The sequence below is a fragment of the Etheostoma cragini genome, chromosome 17, assembly GCF_013103735.1.
Source record: "Etheostoma cragini isolate CJK2018 chromosome 17, CSU_Ecrag_1.0, whole genome shotgun sequence".
NCBI lineage: Eukaryota > Metazoa > Chordata > Actinopteri > Perciformes > Percidae > Etheostoma > Etheostoma cragini.
The window spans coordinates 16409215-16425992 of record NC_048423.1 but is presented as its reverse complement, the minus strand read 5'-3'; the positions used below and the strand labels follow the sequence as shown (position 1 = coordinate 16425992).

Here is a 16778-nt window from a genome sequence, read left to right as displayed (position 1 = left end):
ATGTGCTGGTATGCTCCTTCTTAAATAGGCTTAGACTATATAGTGACCTGCCACTTCTCAGACCTCCCGAAAAGGGCCGCAGGCTAAAATACTGATCCATTGAAGCGCTTGCTTTCTGCCAGGACATTACAGATGCCGAGCCCTGCAATCTGCCTTCTATTAGCAACTGCTGACTTTCTTACCATCTAATGTAGTACTTTGAGACGTTTTTAAGAATAAAAAGATTGAGGTATCACAGAGCAGTTTAATGTCAGAGGTTTATGTGCTGTTTGATGGCTCATATTGGACCACACATCGTCCCTCTGTACAAAATCATTGCAGTCTGATTAGAAACATTTTAACGCTTTCCAACTTGGGGAATTTTCACAAGAGAAAGTGACAAGAATGAAAAAAAGCCCTCTTTCATCTCAACGCTGCCCTACATTGCGGTACAGAATTCACATTCCCTAACCAGGTCAACCCCTTCTCAGCCTGCTATTTCTCTCTCTCTCTATCAATTTCTCGAGGATGTGTCTGCCTGAGTTTTGTTTGCAGAGTGTTACCTGGAGTTATTCCTGTCTGTTCTTGCTACTGGAATTCCAATCATGGGTTGTGTCTCTTTTTATCATTGAATAAAGAGGCCTCAGGTGTGCCAACATTCACCTGAATAAAGGGAGCTTTGCACACAAAACACTTCCGCTCACTATTTGTAAATCACATATGCCTCAGTAATGATCAAGTCTCAAGCTTCACTGCTCAGTATCAGTGTGAAAAATTGGAAAAGAGAATTGTCTCTTGCTATTTGAGAAAAATAAATAAGGGGGAAACCCAGGTGACTCACAGCACAGAGAGAGCTGGGAATGAGGCAAATAAAGCCTGAGAGCAAGGTTGTCACGCCCACAGATCTAAAGAGCTCCCCTGGGTTCTTGGCAGACTTGCAAAAAGAGAGCGAGAGTCGGGAAAAGAGAGAGACAAAGGGAGAGATGTAAGTTATATTGAGTGAGACTGCATCTGCTGCCCCTTCTCCCAATGTAAACATCTGCGGCTGGTTAGTGTTAGCCTCTGAGCTAAGTGCAGTCCGAGAACGTCTGGTTCTTATACGGCGCGATAGCAATGGCAAAGGGCAGCAAGGTGGGGAGGCGGGTGAAGCTGCTCAAAGAGTCTGGGCCCCGTGCCCAACTTAGAGCAGCACAGGCGGGAGGATGGAGAGCCAGGTCTGGGAGAGAGATAAGGGAAGGTAGAGAGTGTTTTGGGAACTGAGAGTGATATAGACCAGAGCCCTGAAGACCAGAAAATAAAAGGAGCCGTCGGTGGCTTTGAATCAGGATTTGTCTATTTACAGAAATATGAAGGCATTTTCTCGCGTTGTGCTGTGAACTTTGGGCAGCTTGGGTCTTAAATGTTTCTAATGTTTTTGTCTTTTGTTAACTCTTTTGTCCCTGCATGTCATGGTTATCAGATTGGCAGTGGGGAGAATTAGGACAGAGAAGTTGAGCTCAGCCTGCAGGAAGACTCCTATTCATTCACAGTGTGACAGCACACAAAAGATGGCACAATAAAGGATTTGGTATTAAGTAGCTCTCCTTGCCGCCTCTCATTCAGCCTTCAGCCTCTGTTCGTAACTTTAAAAAAGCCTGTGCAAGATGGAGAACAAAGCAGTGCTGGCCCACTTTAGTATGTATGAAAAGAGTAACTTCCTCTAGAATTTAGTCCTTTATCAAACCTTTCTGTCCAACAACAGCGACAGTTGCGTAGAGTATTGCTTTACATGTGTCAAAGCAAAGTACACAAAATAGGAGAGCTCATGAATTTGATAAATGAATATGTGAGCTTAATGAAATCCTTCAGGGTCTTGCTGATGGTGCTGTAGAGAGGGTGATTTCTACTCTTTCAATGAGCTTTCTGCATTCTTTCAGGCACTTTCAAAAGAAGACAAGGTTTTTGTGGTCTTTATTACTGCGTCTACAAAGTATTGGGCTGCCACCAGAGATCTCCTTAAAGAAGGCTCGTAGCTGGGGTCATAGTTCATGGCAGAGTTCAGCTTAGAGATCCACTGGTCACTCTTTGTTCTTGGAGTTGACAAAGTAGTAGACCACATGATGTGATTCTAGTCAGAGCCTTTGTGTAAAATTAGATTCTACTGCTTTTGTGTCTTATCTGCCACACTCAACACAAACGTCCTTTGTAAAAGCTCTCATGGCTGCACCTAAACAGCGCCACCTTGACTCAAAGATTGACACTTCAGCGGATAATTTGGCCCTCCACCAAATCCCCAGTTTTGTTGAGCAAACACATTTTTGTTCTTATTAGTGTGATTGCATTAGTTTGCTTCCCTGACAAAATCCCTCGTTTCTGAGAAGCCCAGGGAATCACATGGCATGTGTGTGTGTGTGTGTGTGTGGGGGGGGGGGGCAATCTCTACACTGCTCCCTTCATTCCAGGATATTGATCAAATGAACCTTGTGTTGCTCTTTTGAGCTAACATTAGCCCGTGTAATTTTGAGCCACGCACCCTAGAAGATTGATCTTGTGGTCCCTATTGGGATTTGAACTCATGGAGATGACAGAATAATAGAAATGCATATCATTATAAAGCGTTCCAAAACAGGATTTCATTGACTTATTGTCAATATTGTTAGTTTTGCATGATTTAATGCAGGGCCAATTATACCTGATAAACTGGGTTGCATAGCAGCAGAGTGTCTATACTCATCTGTAAAGCCGTAGGTCTCAAAAGTCAGCGACTAAAGTCAGGATACAATAACCCATCCAGCGTGTGTCAAGTCCAACCCCAAGAAACCACTGTGGGGTTCGGGCTCATCCATTAGTCTGTCCCTGTGTTTTGAGTGACAAGGTCCGACCCTCTGTTGTTAGGCTTTCCCACACACTGGTAATTGTTGGAGGCAGTCAGCTGAGGCCACCAGTCATCCGTGGACCGCTGTGAGACAAAGGGCAGACGATGGGGAGAATACTGATATGTAGGGACAAGCTGATTCTGACAGGCAACGTAAAATACATTTTATACATGAGGAGCTTGCACATAAAGGGGGCTCTGTTCTGGTCCATGGCATTCTTATCTTTTGTCAAAGCATGTTTTTGTATAGCAACTTTTGTTTATTTATTAAGTTTCTACAGAGGCTATTCAGTATTTAACACTTTTCCGTTTGTGGTTATCACGTCTTGATGTTTGGGACCTTTGTACTCTGTTTCTACTGCTCACTTAGTTTCAAAATATGGAGCTATGAGTCAGAGGAGATCACAGATTAATGCATTGCCTGTCATGAGAGACTTAGAATAAAATAAATGTCCCAGTAGTCTCGGTATTACTGACGCAGAGTACAGGTTGACACACATTAGGGCATTAAGACTTGACAATTGCAGAAGAACAGTGTAAGCAATGACTGAAATTGAGCGTAACATTCACAGCTCGGTCATTGGGGGGCGCCCTTTCCTCTAGTTGACCTGCATGTTGAATTAAGGAAGCAGCTTCACTTCAGTTATGTTTTGCAGACAGACCATGACAAAGAAAAATTCTCTCACGGGGGGAAAAAAGACAAATATGTGTCAGCTTGATTTGCTCCGAGCCAGTTTAGTCTTTTGTCTTTTCATGTCATTTGTTAAAAGGTTGTGAATAAAACTTTCTCAATCTTTTTTGACAAATAAGCTAACCTGACTCCTTTTTAACAAGAGCAGGAGACAACTGGAGACAGTTGGAAATTTTAGACCTGTGTCTAGCATTAGGACGTAAGTAGCCAGGGCCTTCCCATGCACACCCGGTTCATTCTTTCTGTCGCGTCATCCTGAGAGCGAGACCCGTAGGAACATCCCTCAAGTCTGGGTTGTAGAGTTTAGTCATTCTGTCTGCAATGCTTCGGCCCAGGGGACGAGCCTGGCCCAAAACAAAGCTTTTAGTGTGCATAAGTATTCCCCGTTACTAAATGAATAACCTCTTCTGTTTGTACACACTCTTTCCCAGTTCTACGCGGTGAGCCTGAAATCTGTGTCTGGTTTTGTCTTTAAATGACTTTGTTTTTGCTACCCCATTCAGTTCAATGCTTTTTGCTGCATTGTCACTGTGGGTTTTAGGGTAGTACTTGTTGCTCTTCTGTGTCATGTTGTGGGTGGTCTCAGTCCATCCATTACTTCCTTGTCCAGGGAAAGGCAAAGTTCACACGAGACCAACATTCATTTGCTCTGTTTGCAGCGGGCAGCTTTTGCACTCATGTGTAAACCATAATCAGGCTAGCTGTAGAAAGATGTAACGGCAACTTAACCAGCCGCGGCATTTCTGGCCTCCCTGTCCCTTGTAGCTTATTGTCATTGACACACAATGACGTAGTGTTTCAGGAATCCGCTCTGAAGCCCTCTACTCAGCTCTCTACAGAACTCAAAAGTAGTGCAGAAACATGTGGAGTGCTTTAGGGTAGATGTGAGAAATTTGACCACCACTTTGATGCGAAATTAGGATAATCCTAATTTATGTGGGACATCTTTGGACTTACTTGTGCAGTCTGTTGTGACCTGAGACAGGGACTGTATTGCTAAAGCTTAGAGAACAAGAAAATACTTTTTATGCCGAGTGAGGGGAAATGTAAATATACAGACAGTGGTATACGTCTTTTGAAAGAAATTGGTAAAGAGATGACTAGATAGAATCAGAATGGAGGGGACTGCTAGGAGAGGCCTGGGGTGATGTTTGAGGACACAGGGGGTCCTTGTGGTTTGTCTCGCTGTCAATCACCCACAATCTGATTTGCTTTGTTGTCTGAGAGCTCAATGCCCCTCAGAAACCTGTGGCTGTCCTTCCTCTTTGTGTTACAGTGTGGGAACTTTGCTGTGCTGGTGGATCTCCACGTTCTGCCCCTGGGCGGCCAAGAGGACGCCAGCTGGTTCACTACAGACCACATCGAGGTACAGACACAGGGAGAAAGGCGTGTGTGTGTGTGTGAATATATGGCTTCTGATCTGCGGGGGGCCCTTTCAAAAGTCAGCTGCAGCGTGGAATTGAAAATGACTTTGAGCCTTCTGTCTGTTCTTAGGGGCTTTCATTGATGCAAAACTCATCTCTCCACCTAGCCACCTGTGGAGTTGCCTTTCTGCCCTTTCATTTGAGACTTTTACTGTCCTGTTGGCTGCCTGTGCTCATTAATTTCAAATAACTTTTCTCAGCAGTTCATAAACATGTAGCTGTACTGAAATATCTGTTTGTAGGAGGTTACAGCTCTGGTTCGTGATGCTGTCGACCAGAGGGTTAAGCAGTACACAGAGTCCCTCCACAATAGAAAACAGCCCAAACAGAAGAAGGAGCTGGCATCTGCTTCAGCATTTTTTGTGAAAGGTAACACACCATCTTGTGTACTGCCCTAGAGCCAAAAAATCTAGTATTTATTATGCTAGAATCAATTCTTTTACAGTCAATTGTTGTGTGTAACATTGCTACTTTATTGGAGCATTAGTTTAAATTGTTATTTGGTAATGAGTAGACATTCTAAGTATTCTGATTTGTTTTCACTTTTGCTCATTACTCTGGTATGTAGTCTTTGTCTTCCCTTTCAATGTCTAGGTGTGTCTATCATCAACTCTTAAATAAGTAAAATTGTTTACTTTGGCTATCCACTTAAAACCAATATTTATTCACTTGGACCTCGGTGCAGCGATATGGGCTGTGTGCATGGAAGTGGGCCACTGAGTTCTGAGGAGGATGGGAATGTTGTTACAAATCAGTTTGAAAAGTATTTCATGGCTACCTTTTGATGAAGAGTGTGGGAGGAAAGACAACAGAACTAGTTGGGACACGGCAGCTCTCTACGCCCAGGGTGTGACTTGAAGTCAGGAGCTGATAGGAGTTTTTATATTGTGTTGCCCTGTTTAACTTGGCACAAAACGTAAGTCCACTTAAATGGCTAATGTTTGTTACCCTTCTGTGTAATGTGGTGTTGGGGCAACTGTGTTCGTCTGTACTTGTAGTTACCTAGATGACACCAAAACGTGTTGCTCTGACACATACAACTCTATTAGCAATGAGAAAAATCTATAAATTATGCTCCACTGGTAATAGGCCTTTTCAATTCATCTCTTATTTATCCAATGCAAGTACATTCCCCCCCCCCCCCCGCCACACACACACGTCTTTTGAAGCACTGTAAGCCTAGCTTCAGAGGAACCCCCAGCTGCGTGTTGTAGGTCAGACAGGTTTGTCACAGGTAGCAGTTAAGGGCAGTTAAACTGGGCTCACTCAGCAGGGCAGGCCTGACTGTGAGAGTGGGATTACAGGGCAGTTGGCTCCATAAAGTTTCTCCTGTGGCTGCAGCTCTGCCTCTCACGCTACTCTCCTCCACTTTAGTCCTTTTATCCACTATGCTGTGCATTCATGTGTGCAATTGTCATCATACACAGATACATGTGTGCATGGTATTCAACTTGATGAACATACAGTCATCCTAAGCAGGCATGCTGGTTGCATGCATGTACGTGGACGTGCACATGGCCGCTGATACACATCCGACCCAGTGAGAATCAAAGGAGCAACAGTGTGTTGGAGAGATATATCCTCCCCCTGGGCTAGGTGTGAACAGGCTGACAGGGTACGGTTACTAGCCGGTCTCATATTCCCCATGACAGACTGAGGAGAGACAGACATCTCTAATGATGGAGATCACGGACTAAGGCTCCATGCACATACATTCACTCCATTGTGTGAACAAGGGGACTATCAGTATTTCTGCTGTGAAATATGCATGTAAAAATTATTAAGCTCCTTGCAGCTTTGCCAAAAAAGAATGTAACCAGTGGAACTTGACTCCATACCATACTGTAGAATTTCCCCCTCTTTAGAACATGAAAAGGTATCGCGCCTCAAACAGGCCCACACAGTTCATGCGCTCTAGTCCTATTAAATGTATGAAGTGAGTGTAATCACATTCTTGGTCTTTTCATTGTCCCATGTGAGGGAGGCGGCAGAGCAGTAAAGGTGGAGACTGTGACTGTGAGAAGTAAGCAGGCAGGCAGGAGCCATAAAAAGAGGACGGCCCATAGGCTTAGGGAGGGAAGCCCAGAAAACCTCAGGGTGGGTATTAAGTACTAGGGTCGCCAGTTGTGCAAGCAGGTCAAATGCTAACATGCTAATCCTCACAGGACTCTCAGACTGTCCATAGCAGGGAGTAGAAGCTGGTTTTCTGTGTGTAATTTTTCTCTGTGTGCGTACTTGCGTGCGCGCGTGCATGTGCACATGGGTGTGGCATGTTATTTGAGAGCAGAATTAAGCTGGATATCCTAGAGTGAGACATGTGTATGGTACACATGCTCATGTATGTTGTTGCACGTAGACAAAGGTGTCAGGCAGGATGGTACTGATGTCTGGGCCAAGAATAGGGCAGATAGAGTGTGGTGCTATGTGTGGGATGGTAGAGGAATTGTAGGTCTTGTATGAGGCGGTGTTTGCGCTGGTGCCAGTGTGAAATCACAGGGGCTTCCGCCAACAGACAGCGGTAAGAACAGCGTAACAGCCTCAGCTGTTGGCACTTCAAATGAGCCATCAACAGCTTTTAGCATTCCAAGGCCCTTCAGTGCAAGTGTTTGTATCTGAGTTATCTCTATGGGTTATTGCATTTATGTATATATGCTGTGTTGGGTGCATATGTATGTGTATGTATATATGTATGTATGTATGTAAGCACCCAGTCGAGAGGTGCTTATCTCATATCTTTTGCCAACATAAATCTGTATCTAAACTCTTTTCTTCTTCTTTTCTTCAGTTGCAGAGGCCAATTTCCAACGGTCAACCCTCAGCCCCCCTCAATCTTTTCATTTTTTTTTTACCCAGGCTACTTGAAACTTCAAGATTAGCTCATAGTGATGTGATTTATTTATGTTTTTAGAGAAATGAACAGAGGGAACTTTTCCCACCAAGCATCTTGGCTCTGGACAAGCAGAAAGGACATGCTAAGACTTAGAAGACCAGGGAAGGGGATCTTGGGAGAGGCCTGTTGCATTCTCCCTGGTAGACCGTGTTGAACACACCCACATTTCTCAGAGTAATTACAGATTGAAAATGAGTGGATAATAGGTTCTCTGTGCTTAGAGGAATACTTTTTTGTCATTCGATATTTTGTCATGACATTCAAGTAAGGAAGCCCGTGGTTATGGTCTATGACAGCAAGATTGTCACAGTTGTCCTCAAGAAGATGCCACTGCTTAGAAAGAAAACCTTTTCACTCAGACATGGCCCTCTTGGACAACACAACATGTACAGTAGGCCAAGCAATTGTCTCACTGATCCACTTTTACTTTTTGTATAAGATTAGATTTTATTTACTTAAACTGCTGATTGTGAGCGATCTTGATTTGAATTTGCTCTTGGTCTAGTATTGTTTTACCTCAAGAGGATATTGATTTTGTTGTTCATAATGTTGTACACATTTGTGTGGTTGTGTAGAGTGTAAACTTAGAAGGCCCATTTTTTACAGGGATTTAGTTGACATGCCATTTCAAACTGCCAAAGGACATTACCAGATGTTTTCCGTCTACTATTAGTATCGATACAGCCGCATTGATCTCCCCGTGTGAGGCAGAGCTCCGGTATAGTATGGCCTGGTGTTTGAGAGGCTCCCTGCCAGTCAGAGGAGTTAGAGGATCCCTGGCAAAGTGGTACCTAGAGTCCATTTTACCCCATGGCAGAGCTGGTTCCTTCTTCCTCTCCCTGCACAGGTGCCAGGGCTTAGGGGGAGGGAACACCTGCCAGCCTGTTTCCCCATGGCCACGGCAGGCTGGAGAGAAATTTTCCCAGGCTCCCCAGATGAATGGTCACTAATAGCCGTGGGAGAGGGCTTTGCGAGTGCTGCACAGTGTACCACTGACTCCTCTTGGCAGCCCTATGAAGGGGGCTTAAGGCAGCCTGGCCACGGCCATTGCGGGAAAAACACAAGTGCTGCTGGATAGCTTCACTGTTGGAGAATGCGTTTTAGAAGTGACCATCTCCCTCCCAACGAAGAATGCAGAGGATATGTAGTGACTAAAGGGGAGATGGTTCATTTTTGCACTGTCCTGTCATAGATTTAGCTGCGTTTGGCTTCTCTGGCTCTTTGAATGCCTGTAGCCGAAGACCGGAACAGTTTGGAAAAATTTGGAAAAGCTATTCAGTCGGACAGACTTTCTCTGTACAAATTGGAAAAACCATCTAAACCGTTACCTGAGTGTTTAATTGATAGAATTGATACATGCCAACCTTTCAGCACTTTTCTGAAAAAGCAGAAGTACTTTTGTAGTGACAACCTGTATTAACCCACCTTGTTTCTTCTCAGTGCTACTGCATTTATTACTATTTATATGAGTGTTTGTCATGTGGAGACTGGTCTGTAAATAGAGAGGCATGCCTGTGGCAGAGTTACCTGCCCTGCTCTGTGTTACTGGGCGTGAGGCAGGCTGGGATTAGGGCGAGGGGGAAACAGAGACCTGTGACAGGAACAAAGGAATTCCAAGGCCCAGGCTGAAAATGGATCCTGATCAGAGTAGCCACTCCAGCCAGCCTGCCTCCCCCTCCCTCCTCCGCTGGCCCCTGCTGGGCAACCCCCTTTCTCCTGGTGCTTTGTGGTGTTGCTGCGGCTCTTTAAATCCTTACTATAAGCCCCTGACATTACTCAGCAGCAACACATAGGACAGTCTGACTCCAATGTTAACTCTCCTTCCTATTATTGCACGCTACACCCACACTTTTATTCTTTTTCCTTGTCGTTTGCATTTTAACTCATTTATTCTCTCTCCTGTGCCCTCAATGTCTGCGCTTCTCTGCTCTCCTCCTGTCGTCTCTTTAAATTTTCGCACTTTTCCTCTTTCTCCGCAGGGTCAGCTGCAGTCTCTTAGGACACAACCGCAATCCCCGCCATAGCTGTCACACCACACTCTTTTCCCATATAATTAGGGCCTGAGCCTGAGCCTGAGCACGGATCACATTCATGTGACTGTTCCCATCCACCACAATCTGGTCTGGGAGATGGCACACACTCTCTTGAACTCATACTAAGTGTTCAACAAGACCAGAATGCCTTGTATTAGGAATTACTCAAACATTTCAGAGGATCACGTTGAGAGAAACAGGCCCGTGTCATGTCCTCTTGTGAGCTCTGAGGTTTTTCCTGTGGACAGATGTCATTGTAGTGCTTTGTGCCAGAATTGCCTTGTGTGGTCACGAAAGGCCATCCCAGGACCGCCTTAAATAAAAGCAACACAGTTTAATTGTAATGCTTTCCAGGCCTTTTATTTGCATTGGGTCAGTGTCTGACATAATCTACATGAAAGAAGATCAAATTCAGAGATTAAGTCAATTCAACACAGAACGTTTTATTTTTTTGCATGACTTTACCCGCCTGCTACCATTAGTCAGTGGTAGCAAAACCTAGATAGAATTGCCATGTGTGCCGTGCTTCACCTATTTGGATTCTATAAACACAGGCTAGAAGATTTGCGGAGGGCCCAGCAGGCAGAGAGAGCCTGCTTCCAGTGAGACCTTGATCTGCGATTTAAAAGGCCAGCACAGGGCATAACTCAAGTCTACAAACTGCTCTGCACAACATTAATCCAAAGGAGCTTAATGCAAAATAAGCAGTTTGCATCCTCCTCATTCTGAATGTTCTTAAATATAAACAGTGGCAGCACTTTGAAAGAGATTTGTGGCCTCTTAGGCTAATTAAGATATAATGTTGATTAAATATGACATTTTGTATTGTGACTGCATTTATCTCATCAGATTATGTTTCGGAGAAACAGATTTTTTTCCCTTGATAATTGCGGTGTGCTCCAAAATGCTCCCCACCACTTTAGTCACATGCTGCATTATGGGTTGGCCTGAGCTACCATGCTGCGGCGTATTTTGTAACTGCGATGGAGGGGTCACCCAAATGTTAAATTGAACACTCATGTGCAAATATTGTTTCAGGTGGACGTTGTGCAGGATGATAAGGCACAGTGCTCTGCTATGGCCGTAGTTGCAGTTCCACACAGAGAGTGATGTCCTTCCAGGAAAGCCCCCACTTACATATGGGTAACTTCCTCATGCTATCTCATCCCTCACCACTCCACCCCTTTCTCTCTCTCTTTCTCTCTCTCTCTCTCTCTCGCTCTAAGCCCCAACTCTCCACCCACACTTGAGGACAGAGGGAGGGGGTCCACATCAAAGCAGAGATGTCAAAATAGCAGGATTCTCAGGCACTGATGTCTGACTGTCCTGCTGATTCAACTCCTGTTCATAAAGGAGTTGCGTGAGAATTGCAGTTCTCCTGACACACAGTCACTACATTAACATGCACACTAGAAACATGGTTAATGGGAGAAATCAGGTTACGACAGGAAATCGGAGAATGCCTTCACATGCACTGCAATAACCAGGTTACTGTAAAACACTGCGTTTACATGCAGCTGGTGGGTAATCAGATTTCTCTCCTTCTCAGTGTCATGCTTTTGAAGCAGTGCTGGCAACCTTTGAGTGTATTAATGATATATAATACTGCAGCCTGAAGAGTTTCTTTTCTTGGTGGAAACATTTGGACTAACTGACTGAGAGGCAACTCATTCTTTCCTTATTATGCACATGAGCCTGAATCTTTTAAAAAGAATCCACCATTCATCTGTGGGAACCATCTTATTCAGACTTATTTCAGTATTGATTTTAGTTAAAGCTTTTGATTTAAATATTTTGCATACTGAGATGCATTGCTAAGGGTTATCATCGTTCTTTCCGTGGGTTGGGACTGCTGCCGTGCCATGATGCTTTCCTTACGTATAGGAAGTGTCATCGTTTACATCTGCTAACATATACTACATGGCCAAGAAATTGGTTTCTTCCAGCAGAAGTCTAGCTGTGTTAAACAGCACTGAGAGGGGACACTCACTCTAGTTTTCCTGTTAAGTGTCCTGCACCCACTGTGGTCAGGCTAACGCATGGTCAGGACCTGCTAGGAAATCCTTCATGTCAGAGCAGAAATTCTTATGAATTTCTGCAGGAGTCACAACAGCATGGGCTACCAGGAATTTGGATGACGAGAAGAAGTCGGCTATGTTTTCTATGGCTGTTTTAATGATCTCCTCAGGATATAGCTGAAGTTAATGAAGTCTGTTCCATAGGGGCTTACCTTTGACCCTGGTCTGAATGCTTCTCACTCCTGTCTGTTCCATTTTACAGTCCTAGTCACTCTGGATGCCTTTTGGTTTGTTGACTTTTCTTTCCTCTCATTGTTTTTCCAGGAAGCGCTGAAAGCTGCAGGGATGTGTGTGTATGTGTGCGTGTGTGTGTGTCTTGAAAGTACAGTATTCTAGCTTTTGCACCAGCCCTGTGGAGTCTGTGTCTTTTTCTGCAGTGGTCTTGTGGTATATTACAAGATGGTATAAGTATCTCCATACAAGCGGTTACAATATTATGTACCCCATTTCTGAAAACATGGCGTGCTGGCTTGTTTACTGTTTGATTTGACCTATCATAATATTGTTGTGCATCGGGTTTCAAAACAATTAGGCCAAACCATCTTCTTTTGCAGGAAGTACAAGTGAAACCCTTTAAAGTCTCTACTCTGCAGATTTGGATATTGCACCACTTTGGGCCACAGTTGCCACAGAAAGGGGCCACTCATTCCCAGAGGAGGCACTAGCAAACTGTTTGTGAGAGAGAAACATGAATGTAAGCATAGCACGAGAGATCCCGGGCAGAGGGCCAAAAGCAACTCTGCGCTGTGCAGGACGTTAAAAAGTTGGAGCAACAGCTGAGTCTTGGTGTCTTGGGCCATGGCGTTGCTGGTGTACTGGTTCCCAACTCTGTCCAGACATCACTGTCAAACTTGTCCTGGGAATTGGTTTGCTCAGGCCACCAGGGAAAGCAATGAGACAAGTTGTAGAGCTACACATGAGGCCAAAGAGTCCAACGAACAAAATTGAAGCTTTTAAAAACAATGAATGTGGAATTAAAGATGCTTGCTTCCTGGTCCTTCCTGGACCCAGAATGGGCAGAGAAAACAAAACCTAGATACAGATCAGCATTCCTTTCTTGATAGACATGCTTTTCTATTTAAAGTATGATGGAATATCTGATTTTCTTTCCAATAAACTAATGCTGTTATTCTTAACTTCAAGCATGCTCAACATACCATACAGTGTGTTTTAAGCAATTTCCCTTTGGGATTAATTAAGCATTCTATTTAAAACTTGGTGGCTTATCCAGTATTCAACATACTTTATGTACATCACGTATTAAAGGGACAGGCTTCCATGGAAATCAACTCAGTAAGGGCGGTACTCCAGTAGGGTATGTATTTACCCTGTACAATACTGACCATAAGAATGTGGACACTTTTTTGATCATGAGTAGCCATGTAAAGGACTGTCTTCAATCCAACATGCTCTTTGCTTGCTGGAGATCAGACTTAAGCCCCAGAAGCCCTCCAAACAACCAAAAACCCCAAAGATGGCTGCATTTGAGGCCCACTAGAGAAGTAACCAAGCTGATATATTTGGCTTATGCAAATGATTTGCAGTCAAAATGTTGCTTTATGCAAGGTTTATGTTTATTTGTTAATTTGCATCATGGGCAAAAAAAGACAATTGCTACATTATGAATCAAACATGGATGTTAACAACCTCACATTGAAGCTGCAATGCAATACATTTTCATTGTAATTTTGTACAGAGCCAATACAGAAACAATATACAGTATATCATTGACATATTTACAGACTGCTGTATTTAGAGTTTATAGTTATAGAGTTTCCGGAAACCTTGGTTAACAAAACAGGATGTAAAATGATTGGATGGAATGAAATAAAATGATTCCTATTTCTCATTCACCTAAAGCTGTCTCATGGCATGCATGGCAGGACAGGGATTCCCAATGAGAAGCTCAAGGTTTTGTATTTTCAGAGCTAGGAAAATGCTTTGAGTTGGTGCCCTGGGTCTAAGTCAGTCCCTGATTCGCTGGCTAGAATTAAAAATGGAGCGGAGTGACAATCACTGACCGAGAAGTCTGCTTGTTATTGTGCAGAATAGATATTAGTTTTGTCTCTGAGAGACGTAAATGTAGCTTAACAAATCTTGAACTAGTTGTCTAACGTTTTGCTGTAGGCAAAATCTTTACTTAATGGCTTTCAAGGATTAGCTGCGTTCCCATAGGTACTAAACTTGTATGTGTTATAGCCTGTCCTCTAGGTACACATTTGACCCTATTATCTTAAGAAAAATATTGATTGTAATTGCTTAGTATTGTAGTAACAAACATATCCATATTTGAAAAGCCATTTTGATTTCTCACTTTAGTTTCCTTTTAATTGGACTTAACGTTTAGCTGTAAGGATTTAATTTTAGTTGACAGATTGGGGCTTGTTTGTGTTGAAATAGATTTGATTGACTATTGACATTTATTCCTCCATTAATGTACATGTACAGTATATGTTTTGCATATACACAAATTTTGTTTGCTAAACTAGAGACCCTGGTCAATAATTCAGCCACAAGCACAGAGAGAAAGAAGGCCGTGATGGTGCCATTAATCACCAGCCAGTGGACTTAAGTGTATACCTGGGACAGTTTTGTGACACACTGTTTCTGTTATTGCATGTCATTATCCAAAGAATTATAAGTTGGCTTCTTTTTGAAGATGATAATTAAATGCTTGTAGTTGAACAGAGAAAGGGGAATGTTTTCAGACACCCCCTCACTCTTAAGTCTTGTTCTGTTAATGTACTGGATGCATGGTGTTGTAGCTAACGCTCCATTTAGGACATATTTATCCTTGTTGAAGATTGGCTTTTAGCGGAGACTTGTCCAAGTTCTTTTAAGTTTTAGTTATGACTTACTATCTGTGTTGTTGCTGATGGGTAAAAAACCTCCCCACTTCCAAAATGTCAGCCTCGTTTTTAACTTGATGACAGTGCATTTTTAACATTATCCAGGGAGTTCTGTAACAGCCTTGAGTGCAAGAGGTAAGGAATTTCTCAAACTATGGAAGACATGTAATCCTTTAATTGATGTTAAAATACTTAAATCCCCCTGAGTTACTTCACAGTTAATAAGGTTTTCACCTTTTGATTTTTGATTGATTTTCTAAATCAGAAAAAGAGATAAAAGAGAGATGTGGCACTGGTGGTAAAATCAACGAGGTATAGTTTTACAGTCACTGTTTCAAGAAGAGGAAAAGGGTACTAATAAGAGTGAGCAAGCTCTGATAGCTTCCCAGAACTGTTGTCCTGTTGTCAAAGAACCAACTGGATTGCGTGTTAGCAAGACCGTCGCTTTAAGTCAATAAATTCCTACAACATTAGGCAACAGGCGTCTTTTTCTGCCCAGCACATCCTACATACCATAACAAACATTCCATGACAAATCAAGCAGAGGCCTGGGCCATGGTTTCTCTGCTTGTTCTAAACTGGGACGTCAGTCAAATTAAGTAGTTTCTTACTCCATGGATCAGTTAGCTGCTTTTAAAGCATTCTGGCCCATGGACTGAGCATAAGATTAAAGTTATAAGAAATTGGTGAGAAGTGTTTGAGCACATATAGTACATACACAAATATAAAGCTAACACTTATGTTATAATGTGTAGGAATGAGCAAGGTTTTTTGTAGCTGTTGCATTCATGTTTGATCTCTAGTACTGCTTTCACTTACAGTTTAGCAGAGCCTAGCCAAGTGTGCTTCAACAGTATGTGATGGAAGTAGTGCCAGTTGTGGAGTTTGTGAAATGAACGGTTTTCTGTTGGATAAAACAATATTTGCATAGTGTGTTCTTTGAGTAACCACTTTATCTACTTTATTTTCAAGCCTTGGAGATAGTGTCACAAGTACAATATTTTTTCTTCTGTGTCTGTCTGCTCCTCATTTACTTCTAACTGCTTTTCTGTTTGGTTGTTTTCAAAGGGAAGAACTTCAACCTGGTCGCCAATTTTCTGAAGCGGCACTTAAACCTCAGATGTATTGTCAAGCAGCTCTATGGTGGTACGTAAAAAAAAATCAATTCCCAGTTAAATGAATCAGAAATAGACGTCTCAATGGCTCTTACTCAGCCAAATTTCCCACAGAAAAAGCAAGTCATCTGTGGTCTGCATGTTGATTTTTCTCCCCCTCACTTGTTTTTATGTCCTGTCCCTACCTGCTCGGGGTGTTGTTGAGAACAAGCAGCCATTAAGTGGTTCCCTTGAGAGGCGTCTGAGAGTGGGAGAGAGAAAGATTGAAGGGCAGGGAGAATCTATCTCCATGGCCCATCTAGTGCCTGTGACCCTTGGCCACCTTTTTCATGGGACCAACATGGCTCTCTTCCTGTCAGTAAAGTTAATATTTGTTCCCTGGAGGGCCAGGATGTTAAGGCAGCACTGACCTGCTGCAGACTAAGATGACTGCTTCTCTCAGCAGGTCCGTTACACATCAAATTAGACCCAGTCTCCCGAGGTCAAAGGTTGTGTAACTCAGTCCAGTGAGTTAGCTGTACATAGTGGTCGGGTCATGTTAAAAATGTCATTCATGGTTCATGAATGTTTATGATTCATGGTTCAAAAGTCTTTATGCTAATATTTATACATTGCAAAATGGCAAGTTAAATCCTATTAGGAAGACTATGGTGCTAAAACAAAGTGGGACTTTTAAAACCTATTTTTTCACTAATTAGCGACTCAGAGTGCAGTGGCATTTTCTGATTTAGCTTTCTTTGATTTCACAACACGAACAAACAACTTACTTACAACTTTCTGTTCTTAGGCTATATATACAGTGGGTACGGAAAGTATTCAGACCCCTTTAAATTTTTCACTCTTTGTTTCATTGCAGCCATTTTCC

General features: G+C 43.0%; 1 protein-coding gene across 1 annotated transcript in view; it reads left to right on the top strand.

Annotated features, from left to right (window-relative positions):
* slx4ip (SLX4 interacting protein) overlaps positions 1–16778 on the top strand; it is a 32411-nt gene that overhangs the window by 3863 nt on the left and 11770 nt on the right. Inside the window, exons 3-5 of the mRNA XM_034899082.1 lie at positions 4801–4890; positions 5191–5317; positions 15867–15944. Of these exons, the coding sequence (XP_034754973.1) occupies positions 4801–4890; positions 5191–5317; positions 15867–15944 (295 nt within the window). The remainder of the gene's footprint in view (positions 1–4800; positions 4891–5190; positions 5318–15866; positions 15945–16778) is intronic.